The sequence below is a fragment of the Protobothrops mucrosquamatus genome, unplaced genomic scaffold (genome assembly GCF_001527695.2).
Source record: "Protobothrops mucrosquamatus isolate PMUCROS unplaced genomic scaffold, P.Mucros_1.0 scaffold1931, whole genome shotgun sequence".
NCBI classification, from domain to species: domain Eukaryota; kingdom Metazoa; phylum Chordata; class Lepidosauria; order Squamata; family Viperidae; genus Protobothrops; species Protobothrops mucrosquamatus.
In genome coordinates, this window is record NW_015388052.1 from 115628 (window position 1) to 140012 (window position 24385).

A 24385-nucleotide genomic window follows, 5' to 3' on the forward strand; every position below is an offset into this window, starting at 1 on the left:
GTGTTCCTGCCGCCGCCGCAGCCGCCCGGCTCGTTCCCGCCGCCGCCGCCACCGCCCAGCGTGTTCCCGGCGTCGCCCCGGCCTGTGATGCTCCAGGTACGGCCCTCCCCCCCTTACCTTCCGTTCCCTGTGGCGCTGCGTGTCGAGGCCGAGACGGAATACCCCGGGCCGCCGCAGCCAAGCGCGAGGGGGAACGCCAGAAGCCTCGCGCGAAGGGGGGAGGCCTGGCGACGCTGCGCCCTGCCGGGCGCTCACTGACAGGGCCGGGGGGGCCGAGGCGGCCAGGGAGGAACAGCAAAAATGCCCCCTCGGCTTATGCGCGGGTCACCAATTTTTCCCAGTTCTCTGTGGGAAAATCGGTCCCTTGGCTTATACTCGGGTCGACTTATACTCGAGTATATACGGTATATATATATATTTAGGTCCAGTTCTTGCCAAACATCTCTCTGAATTTCAGGTGGGAATACCAAATCCTTGTGACATGTTGCCATTTTTGTAAAATTCTGGGCATGTTATTTTTTCTTTACACAATATTTATTCATTTTGGGATTCACGTGGGCACCGGGAGACATACGTGGTGTGGTGACCACAGGTGCAGTGCTTGCCAACCTCTATCATATATGACGGACATCAAAACCTTCTAAGATGGTGTAATTGTTCATGTACAAGAACTTATGTTATAGACACAAAAGACAGGATATTCTCAGTGGTGGCAGATTCCATCTGCACTTTCTTCCCACAACATTGAAACCAACCAGCAAAATAGGTAAATGGCTTTTTTATTCATCAAGTTTCGTCACGTTCCTATTGCATTTGTGTGCCAAAGATTAACTAAAAAATTTAAATTGTTTTTACGGGCCTGTTTGTTGAGATCACCCCCCCCCCAAAAAAAAACCCTGATGACAATGTCCTCCATTTCCAGATCATGCACCATTTCTTCTGAAATGAACATTAAGTCTATTGTGTAATTGCCAATATGAATTGGGTCTGAGATAACCAGGGGAAGCTCATGGTTGCCAGAGGGATCATAATTCCCAAGCAATCTTGGACCCATCTGCAGATTTTTGTAGTTGAAAACTATAAAATTTAACCCTTAGGTTCTCCAGTAAAAAGTGCTCAAATAGTGATATCAGGTCTGGATGACATCTTTTTCCAGGTGGACCTAATATCTGCCAGGAATTATTGCTGCCAACAGCCTGAGAGCAAGACTACTAGCAATCCAACCTCTAAGACAGTGGTGGCGAACCTATGGCACATGTGCCAGAGGTGGCACTCAGAGCCCTCTCTGTGGGCAAGCGCACCATGCCCTGGAGATGGCAACTGTCCCTCTTCAACCAGCCACCTGCTAACTCGCCAAGGTCCCACGTGGCCGGATGCATCCCAGCATGGCTGGTTTCCCTCCCCCCTCCCATCCCTCCCTTACATGCTCTCCTTTTCCTGGGCACGACCCACTGTATTGCCTCCTCAGCTATCGGCTGGCCTTCCAGCTCAGAGGCGGCTTCTCTGAACTGCTGGGGGCGGGCTGCGGAGCCTCAGAGTGCACTGGTCAATGGGCCGGCAGGCTGTGGCTGCTGACGGACACTGTCGGCCCCCATGCGCTCACTGGCCTCTGTGTGCGGGGGCCGATGGTGTCAGGCAGCAGCTGCCCCGGCCCCTGGCCCGCCTTGCCCTGCAACAATGGCACCCCCGCCCTGCCTCGCCTTGCCTCTCCTCACCCCTCAGAATGAGCCTCCTGCCCACTGCCCACCTGCCAGAGATCCCCTGGATCTCCCCCAACCTTGCCCGGCCCCCACAGGCATCTCTCCCCACGAGCAACATCGAGGTGACTATGCCCATCTTGGCCACACCCACCCAGTCTTCCATGACAACAGCCACGCCCATCCAGTGGGCCACACCCACCTGGCACCCGGCGATAAATAAGTGGGTTTTGGGTTGCAGTTTGGGCACTTGGTCTCTAAAAGGTTCGCCATCACTGCTCTAAGACCTCGTGAAATATTCATCCAGAAAATGGGAAGTACCAACTGCTGGTAAGTTATTCTGGCATGGACAGCTCTGATCATGATACCGCCCTCTGCTATTTACATACACCTCACTTCATCAATTTCAATCAAATATTATTATACTAAAATCAAGAGAAGGTTGCTGTACTCCAACACAATAGCAGATTATACGAATGATTAACAGCCACAAAAATATTTTTTTTCTTGTGAGAAAGAACTTTTTCCTTGTGAAAGAATAGAAAACTGGAAATTCAAATTTTGTAGAGAAATATTCATTTTAATTGCCAGTGCTCAGAATCTGTGATTTTAAAATATGGGGATTGTGTATTTTAACAAATTCCATCAACGATTATGATCTTACTATGCATTTAATAGTTATATCATACAGATGATCTGAATAACATTTTACTTTGCTTTTGGATAACATGATTTGAGTTGCATACGTTATTCAAATTTTAGATCTTTTAGCAGATTGGAAAAGATCCCCACTATACCTATTTCTTATATATGGGAAATACTGAAAGCTTATATCTTAGAATCATATTTGTTTGAAGTATCCTATGTAACAAAAATAAATATTTTCCATTCTGCATCGGAGCACTTCTCAAATTCTTTAATGGATACATGATCCATGAAGATATATTGAATATATATGTTTGTGTGGCCAGTCAATATGAAACTGGGTTTTTTAGGTGCATTGATTAAACGGAGAGAAAAGGTAAAAATCAAATTTGCAAAAACAGATATATGAAGGAATAGGAAAGGGGTCCAGAGGAAGGGGAAGATGGAGAAATATGTACAGTAGTTGGATGAAGTTGATGAGATCCTCAAAAAAAAGAGGTAGAAGTTTAATGAAAAAGGCAATGTCCAAATCAATATAGGCAGTGCTTTTTTTCTAAAAAAAAAAAAAAAAAAAAGGTGCCGGAACTCACACACGTCATACAACCCGCCTTGCCTACCCTACAAGGTTCCATCCAAAAAAGGTGCCGGAACTCCGTTCTGGGCGTTCTATGAGAAAAAAAGCCTTGAATATAGGAATGTAATAGTACAGATAGAAAGCTATGAATGTGTATAATATTTTGGTGTAAAGTGGATTAAGCAATATTTCTGCTTAATGCCTGTTTACTATATCTTACTCTCTTTTTTTCTGTGCTATGCATAATGTTACCACAAATTGGAAGAATTTGATGGTTATTAAGATCTTACAGTTTGCACTTACCCCTTCCTTTCCCTAAATTGTTCAAAAAAGCATCCTCTGCTCGGTACGAGAATTCTTTTGGGAAGCTGGTCATTCCTTCTTTCACCGCTTTGAATCCAGACAGCACTATCATAAGTTGTTGCCCAAACCACAAGCTGTATATATTTCCATATCGTTTTACAGGCTGTCAAGTGAATCAAAGATGAGAAATGTTACAATCAAATACACGGATGATTCCCATTTAATACTGTATGCCATCCACAGGTGCTCCTAAATCCTGAATTCTGCTCTTTAGAATTCTTTTTTCCCTCTCCAAGATTCTTGCCAAGAACTTCTGACATCCCTTTATTTTTGTTTTGCCTATTTTATTTACTTATTAAATTTCTACACCCCGATCTCACCTAAGTGACTTCCACGTTTTGTTTCGAAGATAGTCGTGAACAATATTTCCAACTCATAAACTCATTTTTTTTTCATTTTTGTTCTGCTTTGTATCACAGATTTTTACCCTTTTCCAATATCTTAGGGGCTGCCACAAAGAAGAGGGAGTCAGGCTATTCTCCAAAGCGCCTGAAGGCAGGACAAGAAGCAACAGGTATAAACTAATCAAGGAGAGAAGCAACCTAGAACTAAGGAGAAACTTCCTGACAGTTAGAACAATTAACCAGTGGAACAACCTGCCTCCAGAAGCGGTAAATGCGCCAACACTGGAAGTTTTTAAGAAGAAACTGGACAGCCATTTGTCCAAAATGGTATAGGGCTTCCTGCCTGAGCAGGAGGTTGGACTAGATGACCTCCGAGGTCCCTTCCAACTTTATCATTATTATTATTATTATTATTATAAATGCAGTTAAATTGGACTTTATAAGCATTAATATCTAGGTCATACCATACCACATGCAAAGCAGATATAAGTATCTGTTCTATATATCTTTCTTCTCCAACCAGCTATGTATGAGTCATTATCTAAAATAGAAACTACTCTTCAGAACTCCGACTCAGATCATTTTTGAAATTATTATACAATTGCAGAATTAGAAGGGACCATTTAGGCGATCAAGTTCCACCTATTGTCCACTGCAGGAATATAGAATAAAGCGCTGATGCCGTGACAAGGTGGGTGGAAGAAACCGGAGCTTCTTAGCCCGATTTCGTTCTGTCTGGTGACCCAAAGGGGTCGGAAAGTTGCCCTGGAGAGACAATGAAGAAGAAGGGAAGCTTTGGCAGTCTGAACCAGATGGCAGTCAGTCCAAACAAACCGAGGAATCTCTTCAAACAGATGGAAAAAAGGCTGCCTGTAAGCACAGGCAGTCGAAGCCATCGTCAGCCGGGAAAAAAGCGAGGGGCCACAGCAAGCTGTGGAACAGCTGATTGTCAACAACATGCTGAAAACTGAGTGAGATTGTTTTATTCCTCTTCCTTATGGACTTGGAAATAGAGATCCCCTGATTGGAAAAAAATTCCAAAGCAAAGACCCCGGAAAGATCAGTGAAGAAGGGAGTTAAAAGTGGCGAGAAATTACAAATAGGGGAAGGAAATTAAGGAATACAAAAGAATATACAAAAATGGAATTTGGACTGGTTTAAAGAAAACTTAGTTAACCCTTACAGTGTGGAAAATCTTTTCATAATCAATTTCTATGAGAAATAACTTAAAAAGAACTTTTAAAAAAACTTTTAAAAAAAACCTTTCTAAACCTGGATATAGACAATACAGTAAATAAGGACATCTAGTGGTGAAAGGAGATATTACAACAATACCAAAATATCAAAAGAACTTGAGAAGCTTATGACCTTGAAACAACACATGATGTAAAAAAAAAAAAGCTTTACATGACTCTATGTTAGAAAAGACTCTTTACAATCATATTTTCTGACACTGGACATAACTACAACAGAAACTATTTGGAAACAGCAAGATGTTCAACGATAAAACAAGATAACTATATAAAATTATTGAACCAAATAAGATTGGACCTGAAAAAAATGGAAAAACTTGTAATTGTCAATGTTAGAAAGAATTGTCATGGTGAAAATGAATATATTACTAAAAATACTGTTTCTATTTCAAATGATACCTATAAAACTAGAGAATTTTTTTTGAAGATTTAAATTCATTAATTTTGAAATTTATTTGGGAAGGAAAGAAAGCTAGAATTAAACTTAAAGTGCTACAAGAAGCTAAGGAAAATGGAGGTTTTGGCTTGCCAGAGTGGGTTTTATATTATCAAGCATCTGTATTAACATGGGTAAAAGAATGGCTAACTCTCAGAAACAAAAAGTTGTTCTATTTGGAGAGACATGATTTACAACTTGGTTGGCATGCTTTCTTATGATATGGGAAAAATAAAATGCATAAGTACTTTCAAAACCACTATATAAGAAACACATTATTATTAACATGGGAAAAAATAAAATGTAAAATATATTTGAAAATTCCAGGATGGCTTTCAACAATGGAAGCATTTATACATCCAAATTTAGTTAACTTTGAGAAAATATGGACATATAGATATATTCTAAATTCTGAAGGGAATTTAAAATCTAAGCAAGAGATGGAAAATCAGGATGTAGATCTATCATGGTGGGCATACTTATTAATGCAAGTTAGATATGATAAAGATGTTAAACTGCATATATTTTATAAAGAGCAGACCTTATTTGATCAGACATTATTAACCTCTGATGAAAAACTAATTAAGAAAATCTATAAATTTTTATTGAATTTGGAAATGGAAGACGAACAAGTTAAAGAAACAATGATAACATGGGCAAAGAACTTCGGTTATAACATAGAATTAGAAAAATGGCAAAACTTGTGGGAAAGAAATTATAAACTGACAATGTCAACTTCTTATAAAGGAAATTTATATAAAATGTTTTATAGATGGCACTTGCCACCAGCAAGATTAGCAAAAATGTTTAAAAATATGTCAGATAGATGTTGGAAATGTAAACATAAGTCAGGTACTTATTAGCATATATGGTGGACATGTGTTAAAGCAAAGAGATACTGGACAAAAATACATACTTGGCTAGAAAAGATGTTGGGAAAACATGTAGATTTTAAACCTGAACTTTTTTTATTAGGTATTATGCCAGAAAAGATTGATAAACAAAGCATATATTTGATTTTACATGTGATAACAGCAGCAAGAATCGTGTTTGCACAATATTGGAAAAATGAAGAAATACCATCAGAGGAAGAAATAATTTAAAAAACACCAGAATGTGCAGAAATGGACAGACTTACTATGAGGTTGAAAGAAAAAGAAGAAACAGAATACTATCAGTTTTGGGACTTATTTTATCAATGGCTGGAGAAAAGAATAAAGGGTTAGGGATTAAATTTGTATTCGTGAATGATACACTCAGACAATACGTTGTTGAACAAGTACTATTGAACTGTATGAAAAAAATTAATAAATTTTTTACCCAAAAAAAGGAATATAGAATAAAGCATCTTCAACAGGAGACAATCCAGCATCCATCTGAGCAGAATGAAGGGGAACCCAACCTCTCTATGAAGAATTGGTTCCATTATCAAACATTTCTTGGTAAGACTGAACTAGAATCTGCCTTCTAAAAATTCAGCGCCATTATTTCACATTGTGAAGCAGCCATAAGGAAGTCTGACCTGAATATTCTGGCATGATGGGAAAAATAACCAAACAAATGTCAACACTAGTACTTGAAGAAATGTATTCCTCATCGTCTGAGAATAGTTTACTAGGTTGATATATTTGTCCATAATTTTGGTATTGAAAACAATAGAAAATTATCTTGCGTATTACTAGTTAGAATTAAATACCTTAAGGAAGTAATCTTCACGGAGCCAAAGCCCAACTGACAGAAAGGTCCCAAGGAGAGGAAGAGCCAAAGGACCGGGAGGCAAATGTCTTCGGGTCCAAAGTTCTTTCAGGAAGAAGAGAATCAACAGAACAAGCAACAAAGAACCCAAAATTGTCCCTGTCGCCATCATTGTCCTGCTAGTGCTTCTTCTTTGAGGCTCACTAGTACATCCGGAGACAGTTGTATCCTTTTGTCTGATGCTTTTTGATCTTCTTCCTGTTTCGCATATTTCATTGATGGGATATAGCAAGATATCTTTTGATTATCTGTTTGTTTACCACTGGAATTCTGTCAACAAGTTGTTATATTAATCCACATGAGTGAGGTTATCTCTGACCGTGCGTCACTCAAATAATAGATTAATTTTAAAAAAAATTAGGACTGTATAATCCAATATGTCCCTAACATCATAGTATGCCAGCATTATTTTGAAAATCATGGTGTTCCATATGTCCATGAAATCTACCCCAATATACAGAAAAATCTTGTTGGGTCAAAGAGATATTATCTAGTCCAGGATTATATCTCATACATACCCTTGCAAGCCCAGCATCAGGACTTTATCATGAACCTGACTCAACTTTGCTTGCAGATAAGGGACCATCTTCACGAGAGCTTCATACTGTTGAGAACCATCTCTGGTGCTGTGCAGCCTTTTGCAACTAAAACAAGTGTAACCACTATGCTAATAAGGAGGCTTGTTGTAATAGATTCTGAAGCAGCTGTTATTCATTGAAAGGTGTCCTAAACCCAAGCAGAAAATTATAGGTAGAGAGCTATATGTGTTTAGAAATACCTGTTTAAAATTTGATGTCGACATTCCACTTGCCTAATCCATGACCACATCTGGAAATGATCCATGCTAAAGCTTTACCAGGAACAATTGCCTAACTCTGAAGCATTATTTGAACTAATAGAGATCAGGTGGCTTGAGCAGGAACTAGATATGCTTTGTGATACTGTGTTTTGCCCTCAGGTACAGAGCAAAGCAAAGCAGAGACATCACCCTGCCAACAAAAGTGCACATAGTCGAGGCCATGGTTTTCCCAGTTGCAATGTATGGCTGTGAAAGTTGGACCATAAGAAAGGTTGAGCGCCAAAGAATTGAGGCCTTTGAACTATGGTGCTGTAGAAGACTCCTGCGAGTCCCCTGGACTGCAAGGCGATCAAACCGGTCAGTCCTAGAGGAGATCAACCCCGACTGCTCTTTAGAAGGCCAGATCCTGAAGTTGAAATTCAAGTACTTTGGCCATCTAATGAGACGGAAGGACTCACTGGAGAAGAGCCTCATGCTGGGAAAGATGGAGGACAAGAGAAGAAGGGGATGACAGAGAATGAGGTGGCTGGATGGAGTCACTGAAGCAGTAGGCGTGAGCTTCAATGGACTCCAGAAGATGGTAGAGGACAGGAAGGCCTGGAGGAATGTTGTCCATGGGGTCGCGATGGGTCGGACATGACTTCGCAATTAACAACAATAACACAGAGCAAAACTCGAACAATGACTCAGGTTTCAGTTATCTCTCCATAGGACCTCCTTTAGGCTAATTGGCTGCCAGGCCCATGACGTAATTGGCTGCCAGGCCCATGACAGGGATCGCCCAGTTCTCTCCTTCTTGTTTGCTTGTTATTAATTTAATTATTTAATTCATGTATCAATTGTCTCATTCGCCAAAGTTATTGTTATGTGATATAACAATAACAATAATAGAATTGGAAGGGACCTTGGAGGTCTTCTAGTCCAACCCCCTGCTGAGGCAGGAAACCCTACATCATTTCAGACAAATGGCTGTCCAGTCTCTTCTTAAAAATTTCCAGTGTTGGAGCATTCACAACTTCTGGAGGCAGATTGTTCAACTGATTAATTGTTCTAACTATCAGGAAATTTCTTCTTAGTTCTAGGTTGCTTCTCTCCTTGATTAGTTTCTATCCGTTGCTTCTTGTCCTGCCTTCAGGCGCCTTGGAGAATAGCTTGACTCCCTCTTCTTTGTGGCAGCCCCTGAGATATTGGAACACTGCTATCATGTCCCCCCTCGTCCTTCTCTTCATTAAACTAGACATACCCAATTCCAGCAACCGTTCCTTATATGTTTTAGCCTCCAGTCCCCTCATCATCTTTGTTGCTCTTCTCTGCACTCTTTTTGAGAGTCTCAACATCTTTTTTACATCGTGGTGACCAAAACTAGATGCAGTATTCCAAGTGTGGCCTTACTAAGGCATTGTAAAGTGGTATTAACATTTCATGTGATCCTGATTCTATCCTTCTGTTAATACAGCCTAGCACTCTGTTGGCTTTTTTTGGCAGCTGCAGCACACTGCTGGCTTATATTTAACTGATTGTCCACTAGAACTCCAAGATCCCTTTCACAGTTGCTACTATTGAGCAAGGTACCACCTATACTATACCTGTGCATTTAGTTTTTCTGGCCTTACTTTTTTCACCATTGAATCTCATTTTGTTAGATAGCGCCCAATATTCAAGCCTGTCAAAATCCTTCTATATCTTAATGACACATGACTTTCTTTCTCTAACTGTTTTTGCTCCCACCCCATGCCATGTCCCTGATTTTTTTTTAAAAAAAAATCTCTTCCTCTGCTACTTAAGTGGCACATGGTCAGAATTATGTGAATGAATGCGGTAATCCCTTGTTGACTAAATACCAGTGTTAATTACACAGATCATTAGTTATTAGTTTCCAATCAATGGAGTACAGAAAGCAGGAAGAAACGCAAAAGGCATGAGATAAAAAGAAAGAACCACCTCCAGATCAACTTGGAAGCATCACGGAGAAAGCTCCAGAAGGACAATGGTGGCCATAGGGGCAATTTTCTTTGCTTTTCTGCTTGCTCTGCTGATTCTCTTCTTTCTGAGACAACTTTGGACCTGAAGACATTTGCCTCCCGGTCCTTTGGCTCTACCTCTCCTTGGGACTTTGTTGGCTAATGGGATTGGGCTTCAAGGAGATGTTTTGCTTAAGGGTGTTGGCTACTCTTGCCAGTTTGGTGTCATCTGCAAATTTGATGAGTTCCCCTTCAATTCCCTCGTCTAAATCACTTATGAAGATATTGAAGAGTACTGGGCCTAGGACAGAACCTTGTGGTACCCCACTGCTTACTTCTCTCCATGTGGATGTAGTGCCGTTGAGGATTACTTGTTGAGTATAGTTTGTCAGCCAGCTATAGATCCATCTGGTGGTGATGTTGTCTATTCTAGGGCTTTTCAACCAGTGGTACGGGTACCACCTGTGGTACATTGGCACCTGGCAGGTGGTACGCGACCATCCTAGAAAAGTGGTAGCGGGGGAGGGGAATGAGCTGAACCGGTGGCAGCACCGCATAAGCCTGAGCGAGAGATGGCTGGAGCTGCAGGGCTGTCAGGGTTCAGCGGAAGCGCCAGGATTAGCGCTTTTTCGGGACTGTCAGGGCTCAGTGGAAGCGCCAGGATCAGCACCAGGCTCCAGCTGGACCTTCGCGCTGATCCTGGCACTTCCGCTGAGTCCAGAAGAAGCGCTGATCAGCTGGAATGTTGCAGCATCTCCAGGGTCTTATGATTTAAATTCAGATGCTTGGCAACTGATTCATATTTATGACGGTCACAGTGTTCCAGGGTCATGTGAAGTGACCAAAACCTGCTGCAACCACCCAGCAGATGGGGGGAAATAAAAACCAAACACCCCCTACCCCACCCCCACTGACAATCCTCAACAGAAATGCTCACAACAATGAAAACCTCGGACAGGAGGAAGAGCGCTGCTGGGTGCGCAGGCAAGTGTCTTGCTTGGTGTGGCTTGGGGGGCACTTTTTTCAGTGCCATTGTAACTTCGAACAGTCGCTAAGCAAACTATTGTAAGTCGAGGACTACCTGTACTTTATCACTTTTTTCCTTTTGGGGGGGTCATCAAGTTTTTGACACCTTGCTAGGCGACTGGTGGTACTTGGATACTGCCATATCCTAAAAGTGGTACAATGGGTGAAAATGTTGAAAAGCCCTGGTCTATTCCACCTTTTTCTAGCTTACCAAGGAGTAGGTTGTGGTCTACTTTGTCAAATGCCTTACTGAGGTCTAAGTATACTACATCCACAGTATTTCACCGGTCTATTAGTTTAGTCACTTTATCGAAGAATGAAATAAGATTGGTTTGGCATGATCTGTTTTTGACAAACCCGTGCTGTTTGTCAAAGTTATAACTTTGTTTGCTTCTAGTTGTTCACAGATCTAGTGGTTTTTGATTATCTTTTCCAGGATCTTCCCAGGTACTGATGTTAGACTGTGTCTGTGTTCCTGGGTCTGTTTTTTCCCCCTTTCTTGAAGATGGGAACCACATCAGCACTTTTCTAATCCTCAGGTATTTCCCCGATGTCCAGGATTTTTGAAGATATGATGCAATGGTTCTGAGATAACATCTGCCAGCTCCTTCAGAACTCTGGGATGTAATCTGTCGGGTCTTGGTGGTTTATATTTGTCAAGGTTGGATAGGTGTTCTCTTTCCATTTTCTTGCTTATTTTAATTTTTGTTTCTAATTTTTCTTTTGCAGTGGTTTTTTTTCATATGTTGGGCTATGGTTTCTTTTTGTGTGAAGACTGATGCAAAGTATGAGTTAAGCAGTTCTCCTTTCTCCCTGTTGCCTGTTATTTCCTTGCCATCTTTTGTCTTTAGGGGGCTTACAGTTTCCTTGACTTTTTTCTTGTTGTTAATATATTGGAAGAAACTTTTTTTAATATATCCTTGATTTCTGTTGCAAGTCTTTGTTTGTTCTGAGCCTTTGCTTTCCTGACTTCATCTTTGCATATTCTGGCTGTCTGCTGATAATCAGCCTTAGTTATGTGCCCCTCTTTTCATTTTTTGTATTTGTCCTTTTTGTCTTTCAGTTTGTCAGAGAGATCTTTGTGCAGCCATGCTGGTTTCTTCTTGAATTTCTTGTTTTTCTTTTTCAGTGGTATTGTGCTGGACTGGACTTTTATGATCGCATTTTTCAGAGTTTCCTATGCTTCTTGGGTTGTTTTCCCCTTTAGGATTTTCATCCATGGGATCTTTCCTAGGTTCTCTCTGAGTTTGTTAATATCGGCTCTTTTGAAATTTAAGACCCTGGTTGCATTGTTTTCTGTTGCTAGTGTTTGCGTTAAATTAAATTCCAGTATGACATGGTCACTTTCGCCCAAGGTTCCGGTAACTTCAACTCCCTCTATCACTTTTTCTCTATTAGTCAGAATTAAGTTCAGTATGGCTTTACATCTAGATCCCTCCTCCACCTTTTGGATGACAAAGTTGTCCACTAGGTTGGTTAGGAATCTGTTTGATCTCCCACTCGCTGCAGAGTTTATCTCCCAGTTGATATCTGGATAGTTGAAGTCACCCTTTACTATTGTAGTATCCTTCCTACATACATTTGTTAACTGGTTGGCAAAGAGTTCATCTATGTCTTCTAATTGGTTGGGTGCTTTGTAATATACACCTATGATAATGTCACTTTTTTTCTCTTTTATATTGACCCATATGTATCCTGGAGAGATTTTATCTTTGATCATGTGCATTTCTGCCTGTCCATGTGTATGTTTCCTGCATCTCCTGAATGTTGTTTGAGTTTTTCTTTTTTCTCATCTCTGCCCACCTCATTGTTTGATTTGTTTTCTTGGGATTTATGATTGGTTTTGGGTTCTAGAGATTCTGATGATTGGTCACCCTTCCCCCTCAATTTTACTTTAAAGCCCTCCTGATGAGTTGGGCCAGTCTTTTCCTGGTATATTTTCCCTGTTTTCGTGAGGTGCAGCCAATCCCTTGCCAAGAGTCCTTCGCAAAGCAAATGCAGTCCATGATCCAGGAAACCAACGTTTTCTGGCGACACCAACCCTTTAGCCAATGGTTTATTTCTAGAATTCTTCTTTCCCTCAGTGGGTGTTGGCCTTTTGTTGGGAGTACTGATGAAAACACTTCTTGTGCTCCTTCCTTCTTGACTTCATTGCCAAGTTGTTTCTAGTCCCTCACTATTGTACTCAGGTTGTTTGTGGTGTCGTTCTTCCCAATTTGGAGGAGGAGGAGGGGGTAGTAGTCTGTGGGCTGATTATTTGGGTTAGTTTCTCAGTCACATTTTGATTTTTGCTCCAGGTATGTTTGTGAAGCCAGCAATAGGCTGATTTTTTTTTAATGTAGAATAAATCAAAAAGATCAAATAAAGTAAACAGATCTATAGGAAATTTATGCTTTTTATGGTGTTTTTAAAAATTTAAGCCTGTGTGGGAATAGCACACAATTTGTAAGGGTGTGGATGCATTATTATCTTTGCAACAGGGGCTTCATTGAGTTCTTTCACTCCTTCAGGCAACCGGAAGCTGAAGGCCCTCAATAGGCTGGTCAGAAAGATGAAGATCTCAATTCTTGCCAGCTGCTGTCCCACACATGCACGCACACCTGTAGATGAGACAAAGCATGCATAAAGGGAATCATAATCTGTTCTCCAGAGTATAACCCATTGGCAACTAAATCTGAAACATTTTGTAACCGTCAAAATAGATTTCCATGCTGAATCCTAGTAACTTCCCGCAGATTCGATTCTTAGAGATGTTTCCTCCCATTTAACTCTGTTTGTTGACACCCATCAAGGGGATGACTTAACATAGGTTGTACTAGACAGTGCATCATTTCAAAGGCAAAGCTATGGACCCCTGAAAAAAACTGATCTGGCATATTTTATGGTGCATCAGGCTGCAGCTGGGGTAGAGGGAGATGAAATGGACTTAACCCATAGGAATTCCCTTTCACTGACCACACATCTATTCTTGTTAATCTTTGCTTGCTGCACCCGGCTGCCTGGACAAATGTGGGATTAACAGTCTGCAAAACAGGCCCTTCTTCCTATCCTCCTCAGAGTAATTGCTACTGTAGCATTGGGCAAATTTTGACTTCTTTTTTTGCCAGGGAGTTAAATATTCGTGCTCGTATTGTCAGTTCAGGAACAGTTCAGGATGTCACATTTGCTGTGGATCTGCCCCAGCTACTAGAAGAAATTAGGATTCCTTGTTTTGCTATTCAGAGCATGATGACCTCAGAACAACTCGGGGATGCGGGTGGAAATCTGTAAGATGGCCAGAATCACTTGCTAATGAGATGGGTGGAATATAAATTAAGTTAATAAAGTAATAAAACAAGAAACAAGTAAGCTGCTTTGGGCTCATGGATTTACCTATTCCGAAGGGCAGAAACTCCTCTCGACCGATGAACTTCCCATCCTTGTCTAAAAAATGATTTGGATTGAATTTTTTGGGTGTCTCCCATTGTTCAGGATCAAGAAGAACAGAGTGCAGGTCTGGTATGATAATGGTCCCCTGTAAAAAAAAAAAAGAGATGACTAAATGGAGCAGTTTTGTAAAGGAAACAAGCAAAAAAGCTCACACAATATTGATGAAACCCTTGCTCGTAGCTTGCCTTTATGGATCCATGTTTGTTCATTTTTCAGAGCACTTTCTGAGAGCAGTGGCTGCTCAACAACTGAACTTCCTTCCTCTTAACTAAAGTCAGCTTGTCTCTTAAAGAAGGAGACAAAGAAACATGCCTGTACATGACTACAATTCTGATCTTAAGTTCAGCCCTTATCATCTTCCTAGGACAGGGGTAGGCAACCTTGGCTCTTTTATGACTCGTGGACTTCAACTTCCAGAATTCCTGAGCCAGCCAAGCTGAGGGAAAAGGGAGAGTTTCCAAGCTGAGCCTGTCCTAGGATAAATAGAAAATGTTTAAGGTTCTAGTTTTAAAGGGTGAGGTGTTTGGACTGAAACCCATAACTCATCCTTCAAAAATGTGTGCTATTCTTGCTTATTCAATGTTGCATGACTGTTCCTTCCAAGTGCCCTATTCTCTTTTTCCTTCCATGCTGGGCCACTGCAATGCATCCTGAACATGTTTTCTCACCTTTGGGATGTGGTAACCCCTCATCTTCACATCCTTTGTACTTTGCCTGGCAACCCCATATAGCAAGGCGTATTTTACACGTTGCATTTCATGAATCACGGCATTGGTGTAGGGCAGCTTCTTCTGATCCTGATAGGAAATTGACCCCGATAAGCCAAACACATCTTCAATCTCTTTCTGGATTTTCTCTAGAAAACAAAAATGATGGAAACAGAAGCTTCATTTTCAGTATTGTGTTTATTCATTCCTTTATTTATTCATTTCCTAATTTTAATCCTCAGAAGTATCAAGCAATCCTTTATTATGGTCACAGAGCAGAGTTAAAAATTGAACTTTAAAAAAATTAACAGAACAAGACATATTATATTACAGCTTGTGGCGAGATTATCAATAGGTGACCAATTCTGCCTAATTTTACAGATGGTTTAGAGGAATTTAGCTACGTTCAAAGAAACCGTGTGTGGTTTTGTGTGCTGCCTGCATCTTGTGGATGGGGCTTTGCTAGTGTCATACTATCCAATAGTAACACCTGTACACAAAAGAGATGAAAATTTCCCAGAATATTTTACCAGGTAAGGAGTTATAAAATGAGTGTATGAATCCTTACAGAGCAGAGGTCCCCAACCTTTTGGGCACCAAGACCAGTTCCATGGAGACGGTTTTTTCGTGGCCCAGAGGGTGTGTGGTTTTGTGTGCTGCCTGCATCTCGTGGATGGGGCTTTGCTTGTTTGTGCAGACTGGTTGCTGGCATGCTGTGGCCCAGTACTGGTCCACGGACGGGGGGTTGGGGACCCCTATTATAGAGGGAATAACATAAAAGGACCTGAACTGTAGTTTCAGTGGCCTCTTGTCCACAGGGGCACGACATCAGCTCATGAAATGTAAAGATCAAGGTTTCTCCTGTCCAATCGTGTCTGACTCTAGGAGGCAGTGCTCACCTCCATTTCCTAGCCAAGAGAATCAGCATTGGCTGAACACATTTTCGTGGTCATGTGGCCAGCATGACTGTTACCTTCCCACCAAAGTGGCACCTATTTATCTACTTTCCTTTGCTTGCTTTCCAACTGCTAAGTGGGCAGGACCTGGGACAAGAAAGAGGAGTTCACCCCATTGTGCAACTCAGGCTTTCAGCTTTCCAGCTGATAAAATGAGTGAATGAATCCTTATAGACGGAATAATATAAAAGGACATGAGCTGTAGTTTCAGTGGCCCCTTGTCCACACGGAATGGGACAACTCATGACAGCCACTCTCCATGGCCAACTCACCATGACGAAGTTGCTGTGGGACAATTCGCCACAGCCAACTTGCTGTGGGACGAATCACCGCAGGACAATTTGTATTTCAAATACTTTCTGTGCTTTAGAACCTGAGATTGGTCCTTCGTTCCCACTGCCCAGATTTTACTCACCTTGGATGTCGGGATGATTGGTCAAGAGGAGCAGGGCCCACTTCAGAGTAGCAAAGGTTGTGTCTGTCCCAGCAGAAAAAAAATCAAAAATACACTGAGCCAGGTTCTCTTCATCGTAAGTAGAATCGGGGTCATTCCTGCTCTGATGTTTAAAATCGAAAATGAAAATTACAATGAATTCTCGGCAGCTTTCCTGTGATTGTTTTTGTTTCTGTGTCACCTGTCCTCTCAGATTTTAGTTTCTTATTTAATATTTCACATTTTAAGTCTTTTGTACTATCTTTTTTACTTTTTACATTGCCCAGAATCTTTGTAACAGTGAGATGGGAGGCGTATGAATTTAATAAATAATTAAAATTTATACTGGTGAGACCATGATAGAGAGTAAAATATGAAGCAGCATCGAACCATTAATATATAGGTGGAAAATACATCTTAATGTCTTTAGGAATGAGAGTTAATAATAATAATAATAATAATAATAATAATAATAATAATAATAATAATAATAATAATAATAATAGTAGTAGTAGTAGTAGTAGTAGTAGTAGTAGTAGTAGTAGTAGTAGTAGTAGTAGTAAAGTTGGAAGGGACCTTGGAGGTCATCTAGTCCAACCCCCTGCTCAGACAGGAAACCCTATACCATTTCAGACAAATGGCTGTCCAGTCTCTTCTTAAAAACTTCCAGTGTTGGAGCATCCACTGCTTCTGGAGGCAGGTTGTTCCACTGGTTAATTGTTCTAACTGTCAGGAAGTTTCTTCTTAGTTCTAGGTTGCTTCTCTCCTTGATTAGTTTCCACCCGTTGCTTCTATTCCTGCCTTCAGGCGCCTTGGAACATAGCTTGACTCCCTCTTCTTTGGGGCAGCCCCTGAGATATTGGAACATGGCCATCATGTCCCCCCTCGTCCTTCTCTTCATTAAACTAGACATACCCAATTCCAGCAGCCGTTCCTTATATGTTTTAGCCTCCAGTCCCCTAATCATCTTTGTTGCTCTTCTCTGTACTCTTTCTAGAGTCTCAACATCTTTTTTACATTGCGGTGACCAAAACTGGATGCAGTATTCCAAGTGTGGCCTTACCAAGGCCTTGTAAAGTGGTATTAACACTTCATGTGATCTTGATTCTATCCCTCTGTTAATGCAGCCTAGCACTGTGTTGGCCTTTTTGGCAGCTGCAGCACACGGCTGGCTCATATTTAGGTGATTGTCCACTAGGACTCCAAGGTCCCTCTCACAGTTACTACTATTGAGCAAGGTACCCCCTATACTTAAGAAGATTGTATATCTTGAATGTGAGGACCAGACCAATGATAAACTCAAGACTGATGGTATCAAATTAAACAAAGTGACCCGGTTCAGATACAGGGCTCTTACTTGACTTCTGATGCCCTACTGAATTACTGTGCCTTGTGACTATAGAGACACTAAAACCATGTGAAATGGGGAGCCCAGCTCTAAGGCACTTCAAATCGATAAGTTACTTCTAAAAAAAAATATCATTCTGGGTCTTTTCCCCAAAACGTTGGAAAGGACGACCTTTTTTTCCTTGTTTCAAATTATTTTACATTTTTATTTATGGTCAGGGCTATGGAAGTATCTATCCCTTTCCAATCATTTCAGGGATTAAGTATGAATTAATCAAAATCCCTACCCATTCTTTTAGCAATAGCCATAGCCCTTAGACTCATATATCACTTCACATCCTTTAAAGCCCTCTCTAAGCAGTTTACAGAGTCAGCATATTTACCCCCAACAATCTGGGTCCTCATTTTACCAACCTTGCAAGGATGGAAGGCTGAGTCAACCTTGAGCCAGTGAGACTCGAAAATAAACTTTTCCTTCTTAATGGAACTTCTTTAGAAAAAGGAGTGGCAGGTGAACATGAGAGGCTGACAAACAGAAGCCATTGAGTTCTGTTTCCGCCCACCTTCCACATCTAACAAGAGCAGAAGTACAATACAGTTCTTATTTCAAAGCATGGGCTCTATTCACAATGGGAGCTGAATAAAAAAGAAAAAAAAATCCAAGATGAAGGAACACGTGATCAGTAGCTCTGCCTGTTTATTTATAGCAAGGAATATAATAAATTCTTGCCCTTGTATTGAACCACAATAAACCCAAACCTTCTCCATCCGAAGAAGATAGTAATCAATGAAATCTTGTGGCTCGTGCAGAGAGTGAGATTCCTTGTGCTTCTCTATTTCCTGCTTTGCAAACGCAAGGATAATATCCATCGAAGCCAGGGCTTTCTTGTGAGGGCCTGGGAGATACTTCATTAATTTGGGGAGCAAAATATAGATCTAACAGAAAAAGAGAAGGAAAAGTTATTTATTTCCCACCACAAGTAAAGGAGGGAAGGGTCAAACACATCAGAAGTCATGAGTTCCTGTGTACCCACAAGAGATCTAAGTCCCGCCCAGCTTAAATGCCTTCCTTAACTCTCACAAATTTCCCTCAACTGTTAGTAGCTTGGATTCTGGTAGAGAGCTAAATCTTGCAATAAATCTTTATACTCATTTGAACTGTCTGATTCTCCTGATTTCCCCGAGGTTTGACAGAATGATAGGGATGACTTATGGGCTCAAACTGTTGGAACCTTGAGAGAGACATTCCAAGCTATTAGATTGAATGAAATAGTCAAGTTATAGATTCATGGAAAAAGGACTGTTTAATGCTATTCCAAGGTACTGTATTCAAGGACAGTCCCAATGCAGATCCACAGAGTTGTGTGAATGGAAAGCTCTCTCCCTCCCTCCCTCCCACTCTCTCTCTCTCTCATGTGTCTGTGTGTGTGAGTATGTGTGGTAGAATGGCTCCCTAGGACACACCATCTACCAGAAGAAAACACACACAAACCGCTATCTGCACACACTCTCACACCACCACCCAGCACAGATCAACTGCGTAGCCAAGACACTCATCTCCAGAACAAAACGCTTAGCTGACAAATAACACCTAAAAACCAAACTACACATTCTCACTAACGTACTAACATCCAATGGATTCCAAAGAAATAAGATTACCAACCTAATCCAAAAAGAAACCCCCACTAAAATCCAAGACAGAGAACAAGAAAACGGCAAAGCCCTCCTCCCATACATAAAAGGCACCACAGACAGAATCAGCAAGATCCTCTAGAAACACAACATCAAGACAGCATTCTGCACAAACCAAAAAATATCCACCATCCTAAGAAACCCCAAAGACAAAATTGAGTTAGAAAATCAAGGAGTATATGAAATCCCATGCACCGCCTGCCCCACCACATACATCAGACAAACCAACAGAAGAATAAATGCACGCATTGAAGAACACAAGAACTCAGTCAGAAAAGAGGAACCAACTTCTTCCCTGGTCTAACACCTTAAAGCCACAGGACATAAAATTGACTTTAAAAAGACCAGAACTATTGCCAAAACTGAACACTTTAACAACAGAATAATCAGAGAAGCCATCGAGATAGAAAAACGCCCACACAGCATGAATAAACGAGATGATACCTCCTGCCTACCAGCCATTTGGAAACCCGCCCTTATTGGCAAACGAGTCCCTAACACAAAGAATGACACCAGACCCACACTCACGAAAACCACACAAGATGTCACCACCACACATCCATGCAAAAAGCAAACCCAAACCCACACAGATGATGAGGCATGACCACAAACTAGAAGCCAGTCCGCAGCTGCATCGTTAGCCACTTTAAACCCCTCCAATCCATACATGAAGCAAACTGACACCCACCATAAAGATGTGGCACGACCACAAACACGAAGCCAAACAACAGCAATGAAGCTCACCATCTCAAATCCCCCTGCAACTCAGACTAACCTGAGTACAACAAAGCCCCCACCCAAACAGAACACTCCCCCAACCAATCAAAGCATAGCCAACCCCCCCATCCAATCAGAGCACAGCCAAGCTCCTTAACCAATCAGAACACACCTCCACCCAATCAGAACACAGCCAAGCTCCCACCCAATCAGTTCAAACTCCACAGGCAGTTAAAAGGAAGAAACAGTTGTGATCACACATTACTCCTAGAAGCACAAAGCTGAAAACACCAGCCTGAAGATGACGAATGGGACTTCATCAAAACGTCGCCAAGACACTTCCAATTTTACGCGGGATAAAACCCGAATAACCAAAGACCTACATACAAACACCCACGAAAACCTCAGAAAACATATGTATATGGGAAGAAGAGTACAATAGATGATTTCCAAAACTTTCTCTGTGCCATTCATTCCATGATTCCATGAAAATACTGGTGGAAACATAGTTTGTTTAGGCGGCTTTGGTTCCTTAGTAGAAAACACGACTCACCACATGAAAAGTGTCACCAATAAATTTCAAAATAATTTGAAGAGCATGAACCAGCTTCTTGAAGTTTTCATCTTCAGGTTCAAACTGATATCCAAAACTCAAAGCACATATGACATTAGAAACTGCATTTAGTACTGAAAATGAAGGGTCAAATGGCTGCCCTGTAAAGGAAAATATTTTATAATGAATCCAGCCTCCCAAGTTAATCTGTTTGTACTAGAATCAGAATCATACAGCTGAAGAGATTTTGGACATCTTCTAGTCTGGTTTGTGTTCATGGCACTGGCGGATGTACGGGGTGATCTCTCTCTCCGCCGTCTGGTTTTCTCCCGCCAGGGGACCCTGAAAAGGGTCGGAAGTCACCCTGGAGGGACGACGAGCATGAAGAGGACCTCTGTCTGATCGCAGAAGGGCGGCAGCTCTCCCGTTTGTTCCAGAGCAGCTCTTTGAACTGACGGGGAAATTATCGGCTATTAGTATGGCCCATCACTAAGCCGTTACCATCCAAAGCCAAAATTACTATCAAGCACTTCGAAAGCACCGCAGAGGAATTGGGCGAGATCTTACCTTCTTTGTATCCCAAGTATTTTCCTGCAAAAAGCCTCTTGAAATTTCTTCTCCCTGTGAGGAGAGAGGGAGGGGAACGTCTTCCTCCCACCCTCTAAAATGGCAGCATCTGACTACTTGGGAAAATAAAGCCTTGAAAAGAACAACTAAGTATTTGGATTTGCAAGAACAACTAAGTATTTGGATTTGCATCTTTTTGATATTTGGGGACCCAAAAAGTTCCTACTTTCACGGGGATCAGTTACTTTATCTACTTGTAAATAAGATAAAAGGATAAAAATCCAGCCCATCCTGAAAAAGACTATAAATGCTATCGGGGACATCTTGTGGTGAAGTTTGGTACAGCAAGTGAATATTCTTGACCAAGAGACCTGCTTACAGCCTAGACCTGTCCTTGGTATTATCTAAGAGATATAAAAAACTGAGAGAACAGCTGGGCAGTGAAACTGGCTTTTAGGAACTGTGGAGGTGAACACTTACTGACTCTTGTTTAAAAAATAGCCTCCACTAAAGGACTATTCATAACTATCTCAGAAATGGAGGAGGACCAGCAACAAATTTCGGCTAATTACAAACTTATACTTGAAAAAATTCTTGAAGCTACTGAGATAATTAAATCTAGACTGAAAGACAAAGGTACCAGCTTAAACCTACAAAATGAAACCCTGGTTCCAACTAAAGAACTTACAATTCAAAAAACAACAGAAGTGGAAGAAATTAATACCAAGACAGAGGACTTTAAAGAACAAGTACAACATACTGAAAATTTTGACAACCAAACCCTGATTACAACTAAAGAACCTACAACCCAAAAAGCAACAGAAGCAGAAGAAAGTAATACCAAGACGGAGGGTGTTAAAGATCAACAAGTACAGCACACTGAAAACCTAGATAACCAAACAACAACCATAAAATTGGATATGACTTTTTACTTAAATCAGAAGAAACTGAGGAAGAAGACCAGACCGAACTGAAGATAAACACACTAGAGCAAATATGGAGACCTGAGCCTCCAGGGCAACAATTTAACAATTACAAATGGGCCAGTTCCTCTGAAAAATTAATAACCAGATGATCTCCTTTGATTCAAATAACATGTGCAAGAATGTAGGAAGATGAGTTAAAGGCGTTGGTATGGAAGCCTGGTTAGCATAAAAAGAAAGCTAGAGTTAGATTTAAAAAATGGAGTCTTCTGATTTATGACAGAAGATCCTAATGTCTCAACTAATGGGCTAAAGGGAGATTTTGAAATGAAGGGAAATGTGATTATAGATTTAACTATTGTTGAAAAATGATAAAAAAAATAAGGGATTAATTGGCTTAATATTTAGGATTTAGATTCATAAGGGAAATGAAAAGTAATTATTGGAAATAGCTTCGAATTATTGTTTAGCCCAGATAATACAGATGATGGACTTGAGACAATAAAGGACATTCTATTAGTAAGTGGTGATGTACTAGGATGAGAAATAGAAAATGTTTATGAAATAAATTAAGAATATATTTAAGTAAATAATACGTGTATCTTAGATATTATAACTTTTGTGTATTGAAATAAAGGAAATTTGGGTTACTCGAAACTTAAATACTATGGATGTTAAAGGTTAAATTGGAATACCGTAATTAAAAATTAAAAATTAGGTAAAACTTAAAAACAGGATATTGATATGTATAAGCAAAAAATATATTGATAAATGTTTCAACTGAGCTTGCTATAATTAGAAATTTACTTGTTTAAATATGATATAGCAAATGTTAAGGAAAATAGAGAAGGAATTTTTGATGATGTAACCTGACATATGTGCTAAAGATTTTGTTATTGAATTATTGATTACTTAATCACTACATTGCTTTCTAAATACTTACATGTAAAACTGGAAAACCAATACAATTTGTTATATAAAAAAAGAATCATACGGCTGAAGAGATTTTGGACGTCTTCCATAACCATCCCAGCCAAATGGTTATTCGGTCTATTATGAAAACTTCCAGTGATATAGCACCCACAACACCGGTATCAACACTGCTAACACTGGATGTTCTTGCTTTGACAACATATGAAGATGCAGCCTTTTTCTTTCTTATGCTTTACTCTTAGAATTAGATGATGCTCGGGGAGGAGGCGGAATGTGGTGGGAGTTTTTCATTTTTCATTTTTTCATTTATTTCGATTTGTATCCCGCCCTTCTCCCGAGGGACTCAGGGCGGCTCACAACATATTTAAAACAGAAACAAGCCCACAAGCCCCGCCAAATAAAACCAATTTAAAACCCAAATATTTTAAAGTTGTGGTATTTAAAATTTTCTAAAAATGCACCCGATTTAAAAATCCTCCCTAGGCCAGGCTTGCTGGAAAAGCCATGTCTTGAGGGCGCGGCGGAAAGTAAGGAGATCCGGAATCACCCGGATCTGGGGGGGTAGTTCGTTCCAGAGGGCGGGGGCACCCACAGAGAAGGCCCTCCCCCTGGGGGTCGCCAGCCGACACTGCTTGGCCGACGGCACCCTGAGGAGGTCCACTCTGTGGGAGCGTACCGGTCTATGGGAGGGAATCTGCGGCAGAAGGCGGTCTCGGAGATAGCCAGGTCCTATGCCATGGAGCGCTTTAAAGGTGGTAACTAACACCTTAAAGCGCACCCGGAAGGCCACTGGCAGCCAGTGCAGCTCGCGCAACAGCGGTGTTACATGGGAGTGACGAGTCCCTCCCAACACCGCTCGCGCGGCCGCATTCTGGACCAGTTGAAGTCTCCGGGTGCTCCTCAAAGGGAGCCCCATGTAGAGAGCGTTACAGTAGTCCAGGCGGGAGGTGACGAGAGCATGAGTGACTGTGTGCAAGGCGTCCCGGTCCAGAAAAGGCCGCAACTGGTGGATCAGGCGAACCTGATAGAACGCCCCCCTGGTCACGGCCGACAGATGGTCATCCAATGTCAGCCGCGAATCCAGGAGGACTCCCAAGTTGCGCGCCCTCTCCAAGGGGGCCAAGGTTTCGCCCCCTATAGTCAGCGATGGCGTCAGCTGACTATGCCGAGGCGCCGGCAACCACAGCCACTCGGTCTTGGAAGGGTTGAGCCTGAGTCTGTTTCTCCCCATCCAGACCCGTACGGCCTCCAGGCAACGGGCCATCACGTCAAGGG

The 24385-nt window shown here is 41.3% G+C and overlaps 2 protein-coding genes across 2 annotated transcripts in view; both read right to left on the reverse strand.

Annotated features, from left to right (window-relative positions):
• LOC107294390 (cytochrome P450 2C31-like) overlaps window positions 1-7176 on the reverse strand; it is a 28984-nt gene extending 21808 nt beyond the window's left edge. Inside the window, exons 1-2 of the mRNA XM_015823622.2 lie at window positions 7009-7176; window positions 3220-3382 (exon numbers count right to left, since the gene is read on the reverse strand). Of these exons, the coding sequence (XP_015679108.2) occupies window positions 3220-3382; window positions 7009-7176 (331 nt within the window). The remainder of the gene's footprint in view (window positions 1-3219; window positions 3383-7008) is intronic.
• Window positions 7177-13268: 6092 nt separating this feature from the next.
• LOC107294391 (cytochrome P450 2J5-like) overlaps window positions 13269-24385 on the reverse strand; it is a 20704-nt gene continuing 9587 nt past the window's right edge. Inside the window, exons 4-9 of the mRNA XM_015823623.2 lie at window positions 20688-20848; window positions 18485-18661; window positions 16361-16502; window positions 14951-15138; window positions 14226-14367; window positions 13269-13453 (exon numbers count right to left, since the gene is read on the reverse strand). Of these exons, the coding sequence (XP_015679109.2) occupies window positions 13269-13453; window positions 14226-14367; window positions 14951-15138; window positions 16361-16502; window positions 18485-18661; window positions 20688-20848 (995 nt within the window). The remainder of the gene's footprint in view (window positions 13454-14225; window positions 14368-14950; window positions 15139-16360; window positions 16503-18484; window positions 18662-20687; window positions 20849-24385) is intronic.